Below are 22,164 nucleotides of genomic sequence, written 5' to 3'. Positions count from 1 at the left end.
TTGTTATTATTATCATATTTATTATTATTGTAATAATTCGTATTATTGTTACCACTGTTATTATTACAAATGGTAGTAGTAGTAGTATTATCAGTATCATTAATATTATATTTATTTGTATTATAATTATCATCATCATTATTATTACAATTTGTTCGTTTTATTATTAATAAGTATAATACCTCATATTATTATAACTAATTAATATTAATATTATGTGTTTGTTTGATTATATACCAGATACATCTATGGAGAAAACCTTTTCAAAATCAGTGCCCTTAACATCTAAAAGTATTTTCACTAAACAAAATTAACTCTCTTTCCAGAAGATAACATGGTTTTTAAAATACAATATTAAATTTGCTGTTCAGGTCAAACATGTCCTGCAGCACACATGTGACCAGTGACACCACAGGAGGTCAGCAAAGCAAAAGCTATATATATATATATATATATATATATATATATATATATATATATATATATATATATATATTGATATAATGTGTGGTCCAGCATATTCCCAACAAACATGGTTTATTATGTAGTACAATTATAATTATTATTTACATCATCATTATTATTGTCCTGCAATCGCATTGTGGCTCGCGTTTGATCCTCCGCGGCGCCCGTAGCCCTGCGACATCCCGTGACGTCACCGGCTGAGGAAGGAAAGGCTCTCCTAATCCAAACACGGAGGCGACGACATCCTCCTCCTCCTCCTCCTCCTTCTCCTCCGCAGAGATCGTTTCTCCGGCTGTTTCCTCTCATCCCCGCGGACCCGCAGCTCACCATGGCCGCGCAGAAGATCAACGAAGCCCACGAACACATGGCCAAGGCGGAGAAGTGGTGAGTTGTGTCGAGGAATTCCCAGCTGCTGTCACATCCCTGGTGTTAGCTAGCTGCAAGGCCACTGGTGTTAATGGGAGACGATCACAGCTCGTTAGCCCGCTGGGATGTTGTGCTTTGATGTTGTGTTGTGATCTCTTATTGTTGTATCGTGTGTGCGTTGTGTTAATCATTGTAAATATGTCCACGTAGCTTAAAGACGAGCATGACGAAGTGGAAGCCGGATTTCGACAGCGCTGCGTCAGAATACGCCAAAGCAGGTGATACAAAGCAAACACATCTGTTTTCCAAATGAGATTCCCATCATTCCCAATGTTCCCAACGTTCCCATCACCATTTAAACTGGTTGCATCCTGTTTTTTTTTCCAGCTGTGTGCTTCAAGAACGCCAAACAGTACGATCTAGCCAAGGATGCGTACCTGAAGGAGGCGGAGTACCACACAGAAAACAAGACGTATCCTCCCCTTTATCTCCAATGTAGCAATAAATCAATGTTGTTGTTGTTGTTGTTGTTGTTTTGTGAGTCTGTTTGTCTCTTGACCTTAACTCACCTTTCAGCCTCTTCCACGCTGCAAAGTAAGTATCGGGATTTCATCCTCGACGTGAAGACACAGCATCAATCATACACTACATGGACAAAAGTATTGGGACACACCTCCTTTAAGGGATAGTTCACCCTAAAATGAATTTGCACTTCTCCATGCACCACTTTGCCGATGGAGGGGTGGGGGGGGGAAGTATGTGAGTCCACAACACACTTCTGGAGTCCCAGGGGTAAACGACGCTGCAGCAAAATCCAAAACAAACATAAAATGCCTCCATTCTGCTCCTGTGTTGTCAGCCAAGCTTCTGTAAACCTGATATTCAAATCTGATTCCAAACAAGGCCTTAATGATTATAAGGGAATTTCAATTTTTGGGTCAACTCTCCCTGTAATCATCAAATTCAGGTGTTTTATTAGTATCATTGTCAGAAGTTGGACCAGGCGTCTTAGTTCAAGTGAAGGAAATGTTAATGCTTCCGCTTGCCACGGTATTTTGGACGTTTCCATGCCTCCAGCTTTGTGGGAACAGTTTGTGCGAAGGCCCTTTTCTGCTCCAGCATGACTCTGCACCAGTGCACAAAGCCAGAGGCTGAAAGGCGTGGTTGTGTGAGTCTGGTTTGGAAGAACTTGCCTGGCCTGCACAGAGCCCTGACTGCAACCCCACCCAACACCTCTTGGATGAACTAGAGCAGAGATCGTGAGCCAGTGTCTGACTTCACAAATGCTCCTCTGGATGATTAGGCAAAAATCCCCACAGACACACTCACACATCTTGTAGAAAGCCTTTCCAGAAGCTGTCATAGAGGCGGGATAAACTCCATATAAATGCCTATGGATTTAGAATGGGATGTCATACAAGCTCCTGTAGGTGTCCCACTACCTTTGTCCACATAGTGTACAACCACAATTTGCTTTATTCTGACTCCTCTTCTTCCTCCTCAGGGCGATTGAGCAGGCTGGTATGATGTTGAAGGTGAGGGCCGCTTCTGTTGTAATCATCGTCATTAACATGTTGGTCACGGTCACACATACTACAAATGTAGCCGCGGGATGTTCACTTCTGCTCTGAAGTAAATCTGCAGCTTTTCTTCGTGTGGGGGTTCAAGATTCAAGATTTTTTTATTGTCAAATAACAGAGATAACATGAAGCAGTCACTGTCAATGAAATACTTGGGTCACAGGCTCTCTTTAAGCAATGCTCAGTAATTTCAACCCAAAATAGAAATAGTATAAAATAGAATAAAAAAAAATTAAAATAGAATAACAATAAAATAGAATATCAAAAATTTAAAATAGAAAATAAAATATATATATCTAAATATATATCTTTACAGATGAATGTTCAATTATGGTGATCTTTGTCACAGCCTCAACCAATAGCAACAGAATTAGTGTGTTTGACCTCACTTTGCACATGTGTAACTGAGCCACTTCGACGGTGGTGATGTGTCTGCAGCAGCATTGTGTTTGCTCTGCTCCAGGAACAAAAGAAGATGCCTGAGGCCATTGAGTACATAGAGAAAGCCTGTATGATGTACATGGAGAACGGGACCCCGGACACGGCTGCCATGGCTCTGGACAGAGCGGGAAAGTAAAAACATCTCCTTGTACTTCACACACATCAGAAACCTATAGCCCTCAGCTGTTAAAACAACACTGCACCGACACTTTGTGATTGAATGTGAATAGTTTGAAAATTCATATGTTTGTTGTTACCAGTGCATTTCTTATTTGTGTGTGAGGAGATTTTCCCTCAAACTAAAACACGTTGCTCTCCTCAGACTGATCGAGCCTCTAAACTTGGAGAAAGCTGTGGACCTGTACCAGAAGGCAGCCGGTGTGTTTGAGGTAACGAGCTGCTGACAACGACTGAATCATTTATTTCATTTAATTTTCATTTATTTTAATTAATACACCTTTGTGTTTTCTGTGTGTAGAATGAAGACCGTCTGCGTCAGGCTGTGGAGCTGCTGGGAAAAGCCTCTAGACTTCTGGTCCGGTTAAGAAGGTAACGGACAGGAAGAGGGGCCGGGGGGGAATATTACATCATTACATAGTAGTTGTCATCTGTGCTCTTTTGGTTAATTGCTGATGGAGAAATAAAGAACTTTTGTTAAGGAATTTAATACAGAAAGTATTTAGGACAATTGCCATTATCAAATTTTTTTTTTTTCTATAAAGATTAAAAACATATTTGACCTGTTGGTGATCAATACCTCAACACAGCGTATTTTGATGATTGTTGTCTTTGTTCTTTTCATTTGTATTAAATTCATATATTTAGAGTCAGATATTTGGATCTTTCTCCACGTTATCATACTGAACATTAGTACCTGCTCCTCCTCTGTCCTCACTCTGTCCTCCTCTTCCCAACCAGGTTGGATGATGCAGCCGTCGCTATCCAGAAAGAGAAGAACATGTACAAAGAGATTGAAAACTTCCCCATGTGCTTCAAGGTGAGTTACCTCATTGTTTTTCCTGTTGTTTATCTCTCTGTGCACATAAGTCAAAACCAATAGTGTTGCCATAGTCAGTCACAATGGAATTTCCAGGATAGACAGTGTAGTTCATGTCGCTTGGCTTGTCACTGTATCACAGCAGAGATTAAAAATAATTTTGTGAGTTTCTGTCAATATAAATCACACGACTGTGTTTGTTGTAATCTGACAATATGTGATCTAAATAAAAGTTCTGGTTTGATTTGTTCTCCTCATTCTTCAGAAAACAACTGCCCAAGTGCTGATTCATCTTCACCGAGTGGACTACGTAGCTGCTGATAAATGCGTCAGAGAAAGTTACAGGTATGAGAATTCAAACATGTTTCGTTACCATCAATAATCGGTGGCCTACTGCAGCTAAACACAGCCGACATTGTCTTTGAGCAAGGTGAAATCATTTTTTAATTAGTTGTGGCTCATCTGAGACTTTGTTAACCGCTGACATAACACAACGTTCACGGTGCAACACTTAAAACTGAGGATCATGACATGAGCTGCTACTTGATCTCCATCAGTCTGCCTGGCTACAGTGGAAGTGAAGACTGCCTCGCCATGGAGACGCTACTGCAGGGCTACGACGAGCAGGACGAGGACCAGGTGTACCGCGTGTGCAACTCACCTCTACTGAAATACATGGACAATGACGTGAGTACTGCTGATACACACTGTTTTAGGTTTGTTGTAAGTGTTTCACTTTCAAATTTTATTTGTCATCATTTAAGTTAGGACAGGACTTCATAAGCCCCCATTTATAAGTCTATATACACATATTTATACATGTGTACATATTATTATTATTATATTTACTATTATTATTATATACACTGTTGCTGCCATTATTACTATATACTGCTATTATATTGGTATAATTACTATCATATATAAATATATATTATGTTATATTATATACTATATATACTGTACTATTTTTATATACTGTCTAACAATAACATTACCATCATATCATCAGTACTATTACCATCATCTTGCCACTGCACCTTATCTACCTATTTATCTTGTGTTTCTGTTTTTATTCTTTCTACCTCAATATTTTTTTATTTTATTCTATTGTATTGTATTTTATTGTATTCAAATACACCTGCTGCTATGACGAATTAATTTCCCTTTGGGGATGAATAAAGTACTCTATCTATCTATCTATCTATCCATCTATGTCACAGATTTCCGAAACTTTTTTCATCTTAAAGTCTTTCTGTTCTTACCCAGTCTTCCTGGAGATCAAACCATGGCGTGAGATATTATACCTGAAGGCACAGCATGTTCTACCCACAGAAATAAGGGGACTGTGAGGCCCAGACTGCTAATCACAGTTACTCTTAAATATCAGCGGACACAATAAGATAAACTGGGTACATCCTGGACAAGTCACCAGCGTATCACAGGGCTGAAAAACGACCCTGAGCCAGTTTTCATTTAGTCTTAGTCATAACTGTTCCGAAAAGATGAACGGACAAACCTTCAACTCTTATTATATTTCATTTTGAATGTTACTAAACTCGACTGGAGACGTGATCTTTTGTCCTCCTGTAGTTTAGAATCCCGTCAGGCAGAAGAGAAAATATTTAAATCTGAGATCTGATAACTCACTTTATTCTCCGCTGTCCCACAGTACGCCAAGCTGGCCATTTCCCTGAGGGTACCCGGAGGAGGAGGAAAGAAGAAGAAGGCTGCGGCTGCTCCACAGGGTGGCGCTAGCGGGGCGCCGGCCGCCGAGGATGAGGACGATTACGAGGGCGGTCTGTGTTAGCCTCCAGTGAGAGCATCGACTCGACCCATCTGCTGCTCCACCACCACTACACCCTCTGTGTACGAGTTAACAACACCTCGACTTACCCTCTCAGCTCTGAACCCCAGAAAGGCGACAGTTTAAAATCTTAATTGTGCAAAAAATAATTAGAGGAAAAAAAGCAACAACATTCACAGTCTGTGTTGCTGAAGAGTTGCGTTTAAACAGATTTTTTTATTTGTTTTCTTTGAGCTGGATCCTCAGTGTAATGAAAAATCTTTAATGTTCGATAATGTTTGAAAGCCTGTTGTACGTAAAAGTTCTATTCTCGTCTCTGTGAAGCTGTACATTCTGCCGTTATTGTTTGTGGGTAGTTTACAATAGATATATATAATTAATCAGAAATGCTCTAATAAATATGCCCAGTAAGATGATCAGTGTATAGGTGTTTATTTGTATTGACTTATATTTTATTCAGGATTGACGGGTGCGGCCTGTTGAAGATCCACTGGAACAATATGCAATTAATGCATGTTTGGATTTCAGATGTTAAATTAAATTCAATGCTATGGTGAATTAATATTAATATTGATGCATAAAATTAATTCCCACTATTGTCTTGAAAATCAGCGCTTAAAGAAGTTATTAAAGAAGATTTAAAGAGCTGTAATATTCCTGATGACGCAGCTTATATCCAATCGTAGACTGTTTTCATTCGTCTACCTCGAGGTCTTGATTAGCTTCCTTCGTGCAATCCTTAAACTAAAGTGACCAACACATGAAAAAGGGACTGTGTGGTGGTGTGTTCTGTGCATTCAGCCCATTGTTTTAATAATGTTGGATTTGTGCGTTTCTTTACCTTATAGCTCAGACTATAAATGTGAGAAACCCTCTGTAAGAACATCATTTAAATACCAGCTGAAAACTTTCTAATTCACAATTAGAATAGTAAAAAAAAAGGGACTGTTTACATTTTTGTTATTTGTGCTGTCGCCCACGTCTTTTATTTATATATATATATATATATATTCAGGAGCTGATCTCAAAACGTTGCACATACATCAATAAACATTTCCCTTGTGTGGCATTTTATGGTCTCTGTGCATTTTCTTAAACGAGTTAGCAGACAGATTTTCCACATCAGTGAGACTCGGGGCGGCTGCACGTCTGCACCCAACCGGCCCCTGACAGACATGTAATGACTGTGTAGCTTCCTCAGACCTATTTATCTTTGATGAGGCTAATGCTCTCTCCCCGATAAGCGATATTTAATGTGCACACATTCATGCTACTTTTCTGATTCCCTTCCATTCTGAACGAGCGTAGTGCATCTGTGCATTAGCAGGAATGAAGGCGGACTTGAGTGAACCTAAAGAGAGATGCTGAACTGCTGCTTGTGTGGGTTACCAATCCAGATGTAGTACCAGCCATTCACTATATGTGTTAGAGCACTTTAAATATTGCTATGATATGCAATAAATAAAAATACTAGAAACAAAGAAGAAGAAGAAGATAGCATTGTATACAAAGCTAAACTGAACTTGGTTGACCCTCAGGAAAATGCATCATTCCGCCGAGGCCCAACAGCTGAAGGGGATTTGTTCGTTGAGGAAGTCGGAGGGCTCCATTTTATTTTATTTCTTAAAATCCTGTTGAAAACACAGATTTTCTTCCCGTTCACACATAAGAAAGAAGCAGCTGAGAACAAAAGCTCGACACCTTTCCAGACGTTTTATTTGCAGATCTCTGGACCTCTATAATACCACATTACCTTAACATACAGGTACATTTTCACATTTCATTCCTCCCCATCCCGTCCCCTTTAAACTTGAATGTACATGTAATGAAAATTAATAATGAAGTTTCTCTTTCATGCTACAGTGTCCTCTAATGCATAGTTTGGACCAAAGGGCTTCACGTCAGAGCCCTTCATGTGAGGAATCTTTCAGTTTTTCCTTGACGACTGACTGCACAGCTGTGGGCGCCACAGAGTTCGTGAATGTTTTAAAAACAGCGAAGTGCAAGAGTCCACCAGCTAATGCACGTTACCCTGATTCAGAACCAGCCCTCTGCTGGTTTCGACTCGAGCCAACCTGTAGGTGATTCAGAACATGGATCAGATGATTGGCAAATAATCTCCTTGTGTGTGTGTGGAGGGGGGAAAAAAGTCCACAGCGATGAAATGTACTTTCTGAACGCAGCCTTATAAACTGCGGCCATGTGCGGTAAACATACTCAGTGTCGGTCCATCTGGACAATATCCACATTTTAAAATTTCATGCCGTTTAAATAGTTCTCAACGCTTCTTCGGTCTCCTAATCTTTTTAAATCCGTCAAAGCCTACATGTTGTAACATTAAACACATACAATATCTGTGAAAACTGCTCTTCCTGAGAAAGATATGTAGTTGATTAGAGTTTCAGTTCGTCTCATACAAACAAAATAAGGCAAGTAAAGATTGTCTGATGTTTTCCGGTTTGTCGTGTCTCTGCAGAGTTTCCCATGAGGCCTCTGACGTTAGAAAAACAAACCAATCAGACGCAGCCTTTCTCTTTCGGTCCACGTCGAGAGAACCAGGAGCTCAGTATTGCACAGTCCCACAATCAAAAGTGTTCCAGTCGGAGAAAATACGAGATTGTGCTCATGTGGTCATTAATTGTGCATCTATTTTTTTGGTGGGAAGCCCTTAAAGTGTAATGTTGCGGCCAGTGCGAGCTTCTCTCCGCCTGCTGTGCGGTTGTGTAAATGTAGGACGACAGTGTGAAGAGCAGCGACGGGTGTGTGGACAAAAATCCACCTTAGTATCAGGAGACTTTATTATAACTTAAGAAAAACTGTCCCAAAAAGATTTGTCCGTCTCCAACTGAACACCGGCTGCTTTCCAAACCGAGCCAGGATTTTTTGCGAGGTTTATACAGCACCGGCAAATTTGTGCTCCATCGTTAATAATGTAACTGCAATTTGTTGCTGTTTTTCATCAGTTAAGAGTAAAAAATACCAGTTCTTAACTCAAAAAGTGTTTTTGTGTGGAGCTAACGCTGCGTCGCCGCCACCAGAGCTCAGTGTGAGGAGGACACACCAGGTCCTCGGCGGCTTCGTGCTCCATCAGCTGGGAAACCGGCTGAAGTAGCGGCTCACACCACCCAGCATCTCCAGAAAAGAAGCCTCCATGATTTAACGTCCCCTCGCTGAGTTTCACTCAGTTTTCTCCCGGGTCCACTTGATCATGGTTTCTGGCGAGCGGTAGAGGAAGATGAGTTTGGCGTACATGTCCTCCTCCAGGTCCAGCTCCCCCGTCTCTCGGACCAGGAAGATGTCTGTGCACAGCTTGAGGATGCGATCCACGTTGGGGAGCTCCTCGAACATGATGGTGTGGGAGATGCCGCTGAAGAACTCGCGCACAAACTTGCCGATGACGAGAACGACCGAGGCGTACAGGCCCATGATCCTGGTTAGGGAAGAGAGGAAGGAGATGTTCAGTTAAGATTTTGGATCCCTTGTGATCTTAGTCCTCCAGCTGGTAGGTGGAGTAGAAAGGGGACAGAACCTAAATTTGACCCCTACTTGCCTGTTTAGAAAGAGTTAAAGGAAAAACTGCTTTCCGGTTGTGCTAATCATCCAACACCCCTCACGTGTATCCTAAAATTGTTTGGTTGGGTTCTCACCAAATGTAATAAAACAATATATAGACTGAAACAGCGAAATCTTTAAATCCACAGTGTTTTCCAGGTCACTCACCCGTATCCAGCCAGGAATCCCAAACTGGGCGGACTGACTTGGTCGCTGAACACGTACAGCTGCAGCCCTTCACGCCCTTCATTCTTCTTCGGTATCGGGCCGGGCTCCGTCTGGTTGACGATCCACCATTCCTGGATCTGATCGGAGGAACTCTCCGGTCGATTCAACGTCAAAATTATATCCATCATCCTTTCTTTATCTGCAACGGAGAAGAATGACATCGTGGCAGTTATCCAATCAGGATGAAGCAGATACAAATCAATTACAAAAACAATACAATTATTACTAAGACTAAGTATTTTTAAGCTTCTTTGTGTTGTGTTTTTATTATCTTAAAAATAAATTAAAACTTTGAATATGCAGTGATAAAGGAGGCGATGTTAACCATCGTAAAGCTGATCCACAGGTTTGGCCTCGGCGTCACTCGGGGCTCGGATATAACGAGGAAAGGTGTTTGTTAGATTCCTGCAGAGAAGAAAGAGGAAAAGAGGCTGTTACTGTAGTAAACAACATACTGGAGTAGGACTGTGTAAAAACTAAATATATAGTCCCAATTATGAGTATATACAGTATGTACAAGAATCTATCTGTGTGACTGAATGATATTAGTGCAGCTGATAGACTCACACATGTGAAGTATTTCCTGACCCATTCAGGACATTTACCAGGTCCGTCCTAGTTTCCGGTTCCAGATTCGTCACTCGTTTCCCAGAAGCTATTTCAGCCTTGGCACCGAGATTGAGGTTTCTGAGATTAAGAGGAGGAACAGGTGTTTGTGAGCAGGCCACCTTTCAATTATATCATATTAGAACTCCTACATGATAAGATACAGTAGTGAGTGGACATTGTGTCATACCTTTGAATGCTCCAGGTCACAGTGATGGGGAAGTCCTCAGGGGATTTCAGCATTTCGATCAGGTTGGCTCTGCTGGGGGGGCTGATGGTCCACAGAGAGTTGGAGCTTCCTTTCAGCTCAGCGATGACCAGGTCCTCGGGCATGTAGGTCTCCAGCCACTGCAAGGGATCCTGACACCAACAGAAGTCATAACACATTAGTAAGGTTTAGTTAAAATTATACGAGTGGTGACCTGCAGAAGATATGTATTAAATGACCTTTTCTAGTTTATTTGTTTATTTATTTGTTTATTTAGAAGGATCCCCATTAGCTCTACCCTAAGACAGAGCTACTTTTAGTGGGGTCCACATTGAAGACATACATACAGATATCAAACATTTAAAACATACATTACAATACCAATATCAAACATTTAAAACATACGTTAAATTACAAATATCAAAAGTTAAAATACATTCAAATAATGATCATAATATTTTATATTACAGATATCAAAAATTAACTTAGTGGTTATGAAGTTTTACCTTTGTCATGATATAAAACACTGATATATCCAATTCCATAGAAGCGAAAACTGCAAACCATGTAATAGAATACTACACATTTATGTACAGTACATCACCATCTAGTGTCACAAGTATGTTGTACCCAAGTGTTTCATTATTTGCTTTTTGAACATACATTTACGTGTCACGTTTATAATTTCTGTTGGTAGTAGGTTCCATGACTTCATGGCTCTGTATCCCACAGTGCGTTTAAGAAAATTGGTATTAGCTCTGGGGAGTGAAAACCTTCCTTCAATTTACTGTCTAGTGGCATAGTTATGTGAGGCTACATTTTTATTTAGTTGCCTATACGGATCTGCTGGTGTTTTAGACTGCAAGAGGCCCCAGCGTTCAAATGATTACTATATCCTATCCTATTTCAAATCAGCTGTACATAATTTTCTTCCTAATGTGAGACGATTCTTTAAATGTTCTGTATCCTTGTGTTGTGAATTGGGGTGTGTATTTACTGCCTGGTTTAAAAGTTTGTCATACAAGTTTAAATGATGTGGAAATTAAACCCTGTTACCTCTTTTTCACCACAGCAAACAATTAACACATAATAAACACAATGACACATTCATTTTATGGGGGGGAGGGGGATATTTATGATGTATTTTTTTATACTTACATCTTTTTTAAATGTCTTTTTAAAATGTGTAAATTCGGCCGCCGTCACATTCTGCAGTTGTTTTTGCTGAGCGCTCATAGTGAAGATGGGCTGCAAGAAGAGGAGGTTTAGTGAGAGCAGCTTCATGTCTTGTTAAGTCAGAAAACATGGAACAACTGAGAATTAAATAGAGAAATTCATCTTTGGCCTCTGTACTGAATCTGTCAAAAAGCAGCAACCAGCAGATTCTCACATTCTAGAAAACATCGTATTTTCACGAGAAGTCACAGATGTATTCACCTCATTCAAATCTACGTTCTCAGCTGAGCCTGTGTTGCTAGGAAATGATTTGACGAAAGAAAAACGTGTCCTCACCTGAAAACCAGCCAGGGTGATTTCAAACGTGACGTCCAGCGGCTTGTTGACGACTCCAGCTACCGATTTGACGAGAGACATAAAAAGCAGCGGGAACCAGACGATGCAGATCAGCAGCATCACGATCATCCCCCCCATCCCGAACTTCACCACCTTCTTCTTCTTCTGGCCTCGGGGCTGCGGGTACCTCTACATGAAGAACAGCAGAGTTGTCACAGTTGTCAGAGTTGTCAGAGATTCTGAGAGCTGCTGACACTTGGGTATTTTGTGCCAGCACTTTTTATTTTAATCTATCAGAATAAGACAATTAATTCGTTCAGGGCAATATCTGTCAATACCTGGACAGATTGCGAGAGTGCATTATTTACAATAGAGAGGCAGAGAGTAAAGACCATTTTTTTATTGCGCCACTGAGAACACTGGGCACCACACACACACAATATATCTTTACTTTTAATATAGAGCCCATAAATCTAGCATCACCGAGCCCATGCAGAGCAGAAATTCTTCTTCTTAAGCCATGAAGCCAAAAACATGAAGGAGTTTTCAGAAGAAAATTATCGACTTTGACAGGAATAACGTTTTGCTCAAATTCCAGAATGACAGGCTCTGGCTCTGAGGGCGATTCTTTTCACACCAGACTGATGCCACGATGAAAAACACCTTCTCAGACTCTCTCCAGCATTTCAGGATGAAGATGTGAGCGTAGATGTCCTCCACACAGATCCAGCTGGACAGAGACAGCGAGGTGTCGGTCCAAACCCAGTCCATCACGGCACGCAGCTCCGTCAGGAACGGCACCAGGCGGAAACTGGATTAAAGAAGTGAGATAAAGATTCAATTAAACTAAAAGCAAGATTTAAGATATTTAATCACAACCTCAGACTCAAAACTGCTCTGACAACTGCTGTAGAAGTATCACGAAGGTTTAAAAATCTGAAATGGGTCATTTATTTTCCAATTTTTTAAAGTAATCCCTGCAGGTGATATCTTTCTGCAGCTTCAAACTGAAATCCTCACACAACCGGGGCCTTGGACCTGTTTACTCAGCTGGAAGAAATGACTCTTCTCCGGCTGAACTCACCCTTGAAACAGGAAGAGGTTGACATAATTGTAGCTCTTGGTGAGGAAGTTTCCCAGAACGCGGGTGGGATAACCACAGCGGATCTGATAAGCCGACAGGCCGAAGTAGATGCACTTGACAAAATACCACATCTGAGCAACCTTGTTTTCACCGAAACGCCTGCAAGAGGAAAAGAAAAGAGAGACAATGTGTGAAAATGGATAAAGGAAGATGGTTTTCATTCTGTCGCTGCAAAAATGGGATTTCTCAAAAAAGGGAAAGACAAATGTAAAACATTCAGAATCATGGTTCATTGCTTTAGAACTTAGTTTCAGATTTTTACATAAAAAATTCCTGAGTAAGAGTTGCATTGAATTATTTGTTTTTAGTTTCACATTTTAACCAACTATAAAGCACATCCTATAGTAATGCAAATGTTAAGTTCCTAGATGCAAATTCTGAACAATATTTGACTCTTCACTTCATGGATTGATTGTGAATATTATTGCCTGTTATTTTCCTGACAACTGACATATTGATTATCGAGCTAATTGTAGCCACTCTACAAAAAATTATCTTAAACCTATTTTGAGCCTGTTTTTGTTTTTACTTTTCAGTGACTCCTGGCAGAATGAAGAACATCCAGAAGTGGATTCCAAACACCAGGAGAGCCTGGAAGATGACCTTTCCCACGACAGACTTTCTGAGGTAAAGGGCCCGGTCCACCACCATGGTCCCGAACTGGATCAGGACCATGACCAAGAAAGGTCCCGGCACCTGATCCTCCGACAGAGACGATGTGATGTCTGCCGACGAGTGTTTCTACAGGAGAAAAGGTGCACAGAATTAATGTCGGTCAAATATAGGAACATTTTCATATGCAATTAAAGATCGTGGACATGTCTGTAAACCTACACCAAACGCCCAGAATCCAAACACAATGATGATGAAGTCCACAGTGTCGGACAGGAACATCAGAACATACACGTCTGTGACGGCACTGTACTCTGGATGGATCAGGTTATAGAAGAACTGCCTGATGGGAAGGTAGATCTCCAAGAACCTATAAAAAAGACAGGGTTAGTTAATGTTAATGTTGTTATGATCAAGGAAACAGGTGAAACCACAAGGGAAATAAACGTATTCACTTTGGAAGGAGACACATTCTGCTCATATTCAAGAGAACGCATCACTTTCCTCACACCTCTGCTGCAGCTCCTCTTTTCAGCCTCTGTCTGAAACACTTCGTTTTACCTCTTTTGGGCCCCGCCCCCTCCTGATAAAGCCCCTCCTTTAATTTTTTTATTCTATGTCAAGCTATATTGCATGATATACTTTTTTTTTCCATCTTATTTCTATTTTCTGTTTGCATGTGCAGGCCTCATGGTTTCTATGTTGTGTGTGAGTTATGTGTCTGTTGTTTTTAACGGGCCACTGCTCCTATTGGTCCTATTTTTAGAAAACGTGAACGATTTAAATCTTATTTTCGGTGGGTTTCCGTTGCCGTTTTGTACGTAATATCTCAGAAACCACTTGTTCCATTGTGATTAAATTTAGACCAATAACATGTTGTGATCGTCTGTCGCAGCACTTACACAAAACTCACGCTGACTGGCCTGACCGGAAAGCTGTAATTAAATGTCTAAATTTAGACGTTTGAAAGCTGCTGTATCACTGATGGGATTTTCCACTTTGCATCTTCCATTAAGCATCCAGAATAATTGCTCGGCATACTTCTCATCAGTGCCGTCATAAAGTTACACACTTTCCTACAACACTGCGATTCAAAGAGTTTAAAGACTCGACGGCAGCTTTTGGTTCATGAGCCGTGAACGTTACCGCTTTACGATGAAGGCTTTCCCTTTGTAGAGCTGCTCTCGGAGCTTCTCAACGATCATCTGCTTGCGGGTCTTCTGCTGGACGCTGGCCTCGCTGCCGTCCCTGCGGCTGCTGTTGTGGGAAGTGGTGCTTCCTATGGGAACAATTCACATTTCCAGTTGTAAATGATCCGTGACGAGAGAATTTAGTCCCTGAAGCAACCCGAGATTCACAGAGGTCATTAGGGACGGGAATCGGCAGGGACCTCCCGATACGATACTATCACGATACTTAGGTGACGATACGATATGTATTGCGATTCTGTAAGTATTGCGATTCGATATTACGATTTCCTGGGATTTCTTTTGGTTATTATTTTTTTTTAAATACTGGACCCTTGAAAAATGTTGAATCATACTTTCAAATACAACACAGTCAAATTCACTTAGAGCTTTACAAGTTTTATTTCAAATATTAACATTAACTTAATGACTGCCGGGCAGCCAATAGAGAAAATAAATAAAAATGTGCCCTATTATTGTATAGCCCCTGTCAACTGTACACAAACTGACAGATTAAGAAATGTTTACCACCTAGGCTACTTTTAAACAATAAATAAAAGGTAAATTAAATAGAATGAATAAAAGTTTACTTAAAATATAAACCTTGAAATAAACAAAAAGAAGGCTATTGTTGTTTGCATGAAGGCGATACAAAGCTAGTGCTTGGGTATGTTTAGATTCTTGTGCAAAAACAAGAGCTGGTCAACATGCTCTGGGGTGATGTTGCTCCCCCAATATATCCCCCCCCGTATAAACCAATAATTATGTTTTAAAAAAATAAATAAAAATAAAATAAATAATATTTAAAAAAAAATCGTTTTTGGAGGCAGCATGGCGATTTAAAATCGTCATTCACAAGAATCGCGTTTTGTAACTGATTCGATTTTTTCCCCCATCCCTAGAGGTCATAGAGAGAGACTGCGAGGAGATGGTCATTAGTGTGATACACGTCCGGCGGATTCCTTCTACTTGTTATTTCAGTTTTGATCCTCATTGTATTATATGAATAACACTTTGATGAGTCACCTTTAACTGCTGTCTCACATCAGGGGCATCCTCACCTCTTTTTGTTCTGGCAGATGACTGATGTGACCGGTGAGAGATGTGCGAGCCTCCGCTGGAGCTCTTGCGACGCTGGTAGGTCTGCTGCTGCGGGAACTGCACCTGGACGTGTCCGGAATCTATGGAGGTCCCAAAGTTTAAGGACCTCAAGGTGTGAGTGGAGCCCATCTTGTCACTGAGCACCGAGGAGGCAGCTTCAGACTCCTTCCCGCTCTCGTCCCGGTCCGAGGACACGCTCTGACGGGCAGGCTCCCTCTTCTCCTTGGGGTCGTCTTCGTCCCACAGCCCGTGGCACTGGAAACGCAGGGATTTGTGGAGATGATGATATGACTCATGCCCATATTAAGTGATTTTCAACAAAGATGGCTGCTACTGAAGTGAATATCAGTACAGAGCCTGGTTAACTGTTCACATGTGGTTAGTTTGCAGGTACCTTCAGAATGGATCTGTGGAAGAAGAGAGCCAGTAACTGAACCAGGTCGTAGTGGACATAACCGTCCTTCTTCTCCACCCCGATGATGTTGGGAAGGTAAAATGGTTTATCCTTTTCGGTAATTGCTGCGGTTAATTGGAGGAAGCCGAACTGGAAGAAGTACTTGATGACAATTGTGACCTGGAGAAAAGAACCACATCAGTGTCAATGAGCTTTCTGGACTGTAGACCCACATGATCATTAAAATACAACTGAGAGAACTGACATAAATAAGTTCTTACTGTGACGTTACTAGGGTTGCAAAATTCCGGGAATATTCAAAGTTGGAAACTTTCCATGGGAATTAACAGGAATTAACGGGAATTAACGGGAATATACGGGAATAAACTGGAAATGTTGTGGGTAATTTATACTAACTGTATTTACCTTGTCATATACAGACATAAATATAAACATTTTGTTGTGTCATAGGCTGATTTGAGCCCTGAGGAAACTTTGGGCACTTGACTATATGCTTCTGCATCGTTGTGTCATTCTTAACATAGGTCTTTGCACAGTATTTGCAAATGTACACAGCCTTTCCTTCTACATTGGATGGGGTGAAATGTCTCCACACATGAGATAGTGCACTTGGCATTGTTCTGTAGAATAAGATGAGAAAAAAGTTTGTAAAAAAACACTAATGCAATGCCAGAGTAAGAAAAAGTTAGCCAAACAATTTGAATAAACCTTCCGCACCTTTGCAACCCTAGACGTTACTATGCAATAATCTGTCTGTTTTCATGTTATATGCTCAATGAGTGGAATAAATCAACCAATCAAACATATAAACAGTTGAGTCCAGGTTTGCACTGGAGCTTTATCACCAAATGAGACATCCACCACTTGACTAGTGTAATTCACCGATTGACAAAGTTAAGATTTGACTTGGGTGACTCCACCTCAGTGTAGATGATGGCAGTCATCCAGTAGCGCTTGCTGGGCCTCGGCACAGACAGCATGCCCCAGAGGAAGATGGAGATGGGGAGGACCAGGGTGGCGCAGGACGCCGACACCATGTGGTTGATGATGATGACCAGATAGCACACCATCTCAGAGTGCGCCACCAGCATGTTGTAGAAGGCGTAGCAGAGCTGGAGAATTAGCGGCTGCCTTTGGTAAAAAGTCTCTGACTGCTCCAGCTCTTCGTCATAAAACATCCTGAAAAGACGGCAGAGAGAGAGAGAGAGAGGAGACAGATCAGGGTTTGATTCTTTAATCCAAACTTCATTGTTGTAGCTTCACAAAAAAATCCTAAATCATACAGGGACCTAAATGGCTATAAACACCTTTGAAAAATAGCATTACACAGTTTCTTTACTCAGCAAGAGTCACATTTTAACATCACTACTCTGATCTGTGGACAGCACAGACTTACACCTTGCAATTTTAATAATAGACTGAGTATCATTTAGAAAATGTAAAGTGTCTGAGATAAGCAGCTGCTGATTCTGGTTCCTGTGTGTCTGTAGCTTCTGGTTGGACTCACTTGTTGAGCAGCAGTTCACTGGCGGTCAGCTCGGTGGTCATGGACGGTAACATGATGTCTGACCTGCTGTCCGAGTGGCTGTCTGAGGTCATAATCATACGCCGCTTCCTGTCCTTGTCGCTCTCGTCCTCGCTCACCTCCAGGCGGTCGAAGCTGACCGCCTTGCTGTAGCTGGGAGGCACGTCGGCGTCAGACACTTTGGAAGCGTCCGTGTCGGGGGTGTAGATCAGTCCCATCCGCCCCTCTGTCTGCATCAGGTCCTGCTGTCCTCCTCCGTCTTCACTCTCAGAGATGAAGTCTTTGTCCTGGACATACGGGACAGACTCTGCCTCCTCCACCCTGAGGGAGGTGCCCTCATCTGGGCCAAAAGACCCCCAGGGAGCTTCTTGTCCCTCTTTGCTCTTTGGTACATCTGTCTCCTCCACAGCCTCTTCACCGTCAGTTCCATCCATCCCCTCCATCCCCTCCATCCCCTCCATCCCCTCGTCGTCCCCCTTCTCTGTCTCCCTGGATTCACCCCAGGGACCGTCCTCAGGCACCTCACTGTCGTCCAGCTGCTGGGACTCCCAGGGGACCTGCTGCTTGTCCTCCCCTTGATCGTGCTCATCCTCCACTTCTTCTATAGTGTCTGTGGTTCCCTGTCTGGAGTAGAGCGTGACGCACTGGGTCGCCTCGCTGCAGGAGACACAAACCACAATCTGCATTCAGACACGCACTTTTATGTCCATCTGAACTTGCATCACATCAAGTAGGATTTCCCGGATAAAGACATTTAGTTAATTACGTCTGGCAAGGAGTTTTGTTTGTTAGGCAGCAGGATTACACAAAAACTACTGCACAGATTACATCAACACTTGGCGGACGGATGTGGTACGAGTCAGGGAAGCACCCATTACAATTTGGTGCAGATCCAGGAAGTTGCACTTTCTTCAACATTTCGAGATTTTGAGAGTTTCGTCATTTTTTCAACATTTTCCATTGAGAATAATTTATGGAACCTAATTAAAAAAGAAGATCTGACATGTTTACGGGACTGATATTTATGAGTGTGTACATTTTGGTGCGTTTCCAGATAAAAATCGAGATCTATTGAATGTAAATAGGGTTTCATTAGGGGACTGCACACTGCTGTGCATCCCTCTTACTTACCAGTGCCAACAGGAAGATTTATAGTTGTTATGAGGCATTATAAATAATATATGTGCCTTATAAATGCTAAACTGAATGAATTACACTCAAGTATTTCCAAATAAACTTCAAGTGTGAAAAATGAAACGAGAAAAGTGATGTTTATATTAAGGCTAGATAACGGAGGGAAAAGGAACGGATCATTTATCATAAAACCACAGAAAAGTTTGGATTTCAATAACATGAAAAAACAAGGGGCATTTATCAGGGGGGGTTTTGTTATTTTTTTGACAGGATAAAATAAAAATGTTAATTTAAAATTCAAACAATGATTCAACTTCAACAAAAAAATTGTTTTTGGGGTCAAGTTTTGTTTAAGAGGTAACAACATGAATGATGTCATGAATGAAAGTGACAGAGGCGTGCGTTGCAGATGGGTGTGAAGGGAGATGCGGAGGCCAGGCACCTGGACATGAAGCTGCCGGCACTGTCCATTGAGGAGTTGGACTGGTCCAGGCCGTACATCTTACGCAGCTTGGGCCTGGCGCGCTCGCTGGTTTTGGGGATGCACTCCGGCATCCCGTCCAGGTCCTCCAGCGTGGACTGGCGAGAGAACAGGTTGGTGGCCTCAGTGACGGCACTGAGAGGTGGCGAGAGCGACAGATGGAATGATCAGTGGTGGGGGGATGAGGTGGGATCGATCACACAGACACAAGGCACAGCACTTAACATAGGAAATGACTGTCACGTAAATGTACTGAAATGAAATGAATCCAAACACACGTGCAATGACCCAGAAACATCACATCAAGTCTGCGATCGTGCTGGACCATGAGGGGATGAAAATGATGGTGCAGATATTTGTAACTCAAAGTACTCAGCAAATCTTCCTATTTATATAAGCTGCCTGACATATTATTGTTATAATATATCAATATTACACCTTCAACTGTCCATCGTTATACCATAGATGGACAAAGACCAACTTTTGCCCAAAATCTTATGAAAGATATCGAAAGAATACAAACTATTCATACTATTAATATTACTTATGTGTAATATAAAGCCTTATTAATCAGAGTAATACATTTGAGTAACAAGAACAAAAAAAACAAGTCATAATGATGATTATTATTGTTTTCAGTGGAAGTCTGCATTAAGTTTACTTCAGGTACCGTTGGATTTTTGAGAACTCATGCACTCCCCAGCTGCATCCATTAAATCTGTGATTGTACACGTGTGAAGTCCATGTGTGAAGGAAATTGCTCAATGTGTTGATCACCACTGTGCACACCTAAACGTTTTTGAAACAAATTTTCTAACTTACCCCCGGGGATAGTTCTGATTTTTATTATTTTATTGGAAACCTGAAAAAAACATCTTTGTCAGGAGGTAAAAGTTCCAGAGAGGAGAACTCCACCGGGCTCAAATCTATCCCTGAATTATTTTTGATCCGGCTCTATGTACCTGGATATGCTGTCTCTGGAGGCCGTGGAGTCCTGGCTCTCCATGCAGTATCCTCCTCTCCTCCTCCGCACTCGGGAGGAGCCGCAGACCGAATCCTCCTCACTCAGCTGATCCATGCTGGCCTGTCTGGACATGTTGAGCCTCATGGCTTTCTGGTAGTAGACGTGGATGCTCTCTCTGGACGGCACGTTACCCTGGGGAGAAGAGATGGGCTCATTCATTTCTCTGTCATTAGGTTTTAATTGATATTCAATTAAACGGTGGGAAAGAAACTAAATGTCCTTAGCTTTTGCAGGTTCTGTATCTAATTATACACCGAGGAAAAAAGCTCAAATATAAATTTTGCTTCCAACTTGCGCACAAGAAAAGTGAGAAGATCAGGAAAAGTACTAAAATGAAAGTTTAAAAACTAAGTGAGAGCGTTCTTGTACCTTTTTGACCTCTCGCGTCAGCATGCAGCGCTCGATGCGCAGCACCGTGGAGATGTCGATGTACTCTCTGCACATGTCGTTCATCCACTTGGTGAAGCTGTCCACCGTCGTCTGGAAGAGGACCCATGTGAACTTTATGATGTTGAACACGCGCTTGATGATGTTGTCTGAGGGAAGTCAAACAGATTCAAATCAAATGACAGTGAGAAGCTGCATTTTTTCTCCAAGTGAACTTTTTGAAATCAGGTAAAATGAGCAAACAGTATATTAGAAATCTGTGCAGTGTGCATTTCCTTTTCATTCATTTCTAAAGTGGTTTAAGACTCGGAGGAAGGAAATAAACAGGACGAAATTAAGTTTTCAACATCTCAGGACACAATCTCCTGAAGAGGAAACCCACCTGGTCCAGACTTCTTGTTCTCGTCTTTTTCTTGCCCATCAGACGAGTCACCGACCTCTACAGTCACATGAGCTGCTGACGTACAGTAAATACACTTTAATATGGTTGAAAGAACACAAATTTATTCACACTAATAATTAATATTAGAATAAGATTTCTTCTCTTGAACTTTCTTACCATCTTTCTTAGTTTTCCTGCGTCTAACTCCCTTTGTGTATTTCTTCCAAAATTTGCGTTTCTCTTTTCCTCGAGCTTTGAGTGCAGCTTTAGGGTCTGTGATCCAGGCGTGGTAAAGGAACTGGAGAACAGAGGCAGCAGCGGGTTAGAACCAGTGACAAACATTGCACCAACAAGGTCTATTTGGCAAATCTGTGCGAAATCACACCTGCATTATCATAAGAATATCATTTTAACAAAATCAAAATCTGAAAAATGTTCTAAAAATGCCTTCAAGTTGTTGAACTGTAAAATAAAACGCTGGAACACTTTAAAAAATGGTGTGCCAAGGAAAACAGTCACTATTGCATACATTAGTTTATGAAAGCAGGAAAACATGCATGACCTCCATAGTTGTATTTACAGATAAAACCCACTAATGCGTCTGTGGATCACGATATAACTGAGAATCTGTCTGAGCAGCAACCACAAGATTAAGAACAAAAACAACACTGACACATTTCAGATTAAATCTGCAAATCAAGCAAACCACTTCAAACCAGCCAGTCAGACAATAACAATATACAGTATTTACGCAATGCAGAACAACAACACACAAGCTGGACAGTCCAGTCTGATGTGTGGACCGAGCAGGCAGACGACACAGGAAACAAGCAGTGTTAGTTCTTCGGGTTAGTACCTTGCCTGCCTTCACTACATACTGCAGGACGGTTTTAGGCAGTTTAATGATAGACCGCGGCAAAGCCAGAACCGCAGACACAAACTTCCCAATAGCTCGCTACAGGGAGGCAACAGAGGGGAGAAGGTTAGTGGGAAACATGTCAAACGGTCAG

The 22,164-nt window shown here is 41.5% G+C and overlaps 2 protein-coding genes across 2 annotated transcripts in view; one reads left to right on the top strand and one right to left on the bottom strand.

Moving 5' to 3' along the window:
* The first annotated feature begins 665 nt into the window (after positions 1-665).
* napgb (N-ethylmaleimide-sensitive factor attachment protein, gamma b) lies at positions 666-6,725 on the top strand. Its single transcript, XM_061084268.1, has 12 exons — positions 666-849; positions 1,042-1,109; positions 1,219-1,303; positions 1,408-1,425; positions 2,336-2,366; positions 2,875-2,984; positions 3,175-3,241; positions 3,331-3,401; positions 3,771-3,849; positions 4,115-4,194; positions 4,407-4,536; positions 5,522-6,725. Exons 1-12 carry the CDS (start codon positions 794-796, stop codon positions 5,657-5,659), a joined length of 933 nt encoding a protein of 310 aa, XP_060940251.1. The 5' UTR covers positions 666-793; the 3' UTR covers positions 5,660-6,725.
* Positions 6,726-7,363: 638 nt separating this feature from the next.
* The window catches only part of LOC133017930 (piezo-type mechanosensitive ion channel component 2), a 65,535-nt gene continuing 50,734 nt past the window's right edge, over positions 7,364-22,164 (bottom strand). Inside the window, exons 33-54 of the mRNA XM_061084186.1 lie at positions 22,011-22,109; positions 21,332-21,452; positions 21,155-21,229; positions 20,755-20,921; positions 20,324-20,517; positions 19,323-19,496; positions 17,729-18,403; positions 17,142-17,400; positions 16,201-16,380; positions 15,767-16,061; positions 14,665-14,797; positions 13,741-13,888; positions 13,436-13,647; positions 12,847-13,005; positions 12,426-12,573; positions 11,763-11,951; positions 11,409-11,498; positions 10,233-10,402; positions 10,004-10,123; positions 9,762-9,841; positions 9,377-9,575; positions 7,364-9,086 (exon numbers count right to left, since the gene is read on the bottom strand). Of these exons, the coding sequence (XP_060940169.1) occupies positions 8,834-9,086; positions 9,377-9,575; positions 9,762-9,841; positions 10,004-10,123; positions 10,233-10,402; positions 11,409-11,498; positions 11,763-11,951; positions 12,426-12,573; positions 12,847-13,005; positions 13,436-13,647; positions 13,741-13,888; positions 14,665-14,797; positions 15,767-16,061; positions 16,201-16,380; positions 17,142-17,400; positions 17,729-18,403; positions 19,323-19,496; positions 20,324-20,517; positions 20,755-20,921; positions 21,155-21,229; positions 21,332-21,452; positions 22,011-22,109 (4,140 nt within the window). The 3' untranslated portion in view covers positions 7,364-8,833. The remainder of the gene's footprint in view (positions 9,087-9,376; positions 9,576-9,761; positions 9,842-10,003; positions 10,124-10,232; positions 10,403-11,408; positions 11,499-11,762; positions 11,952-12,425; positions 12,574-12,846; positions 13,006-13,435; positions 13,648-13,740; positions 13,889-14,664; positions 14,798-15,766; positions 16,062-16,200; positions 16,381-17,141; positions 17,401-17,728; positions 18,404-19,322; positions 19,497-20,323; positions 20,518-20,754; positions 20,922-21,154; positions 21,230-21,331; positions 21,453-22,010; positions 22,110-22,164) is intronic.

Source organism: Limanda limanda, chromosome 13, assembly GCF_963576545.1.
Source record: "Limanda limanda chromosome 13, fLimLim1.1, whole genome shotgun sequence".
Lineage (NCBI taxonomy): Eukaryota > Metazoa > Chordata > Actinopteri > Pleuronectiformes > Pleuronectidae > Limanda > Limanda limanda.
This window is presented reverse-complemented; position numbering and strand designations above follow the sequence as displayed.

What these genes read in the sequence shown, in the direction of transcription:
- napgb (XM_061084268.1), top strand. Translation starts at nt 794, where the DNA reads ATGGCCGCGCAGAAGATCAACGAAGCCCACGAACACATGGCCAAGGCG. An exon ending in AGGCTGGTATGATGTTGAAG is followed by an intron (nt 2,367 to 2,874) that starts GTGAGGGCCGCT and finishes GCTCTGCTCCAG; the next exon opens with GAACAAAAGAAGATGCCTGA. An exon ending in GCTCTGGACAGAGCGGGAAA is followed by an intron (nt 2,985 to 3,174) that starts GTAAAAACATCT and finishes TGCTCTCCTCAG; the next exon opens with ACTGATCGAGCCTCTAAACT.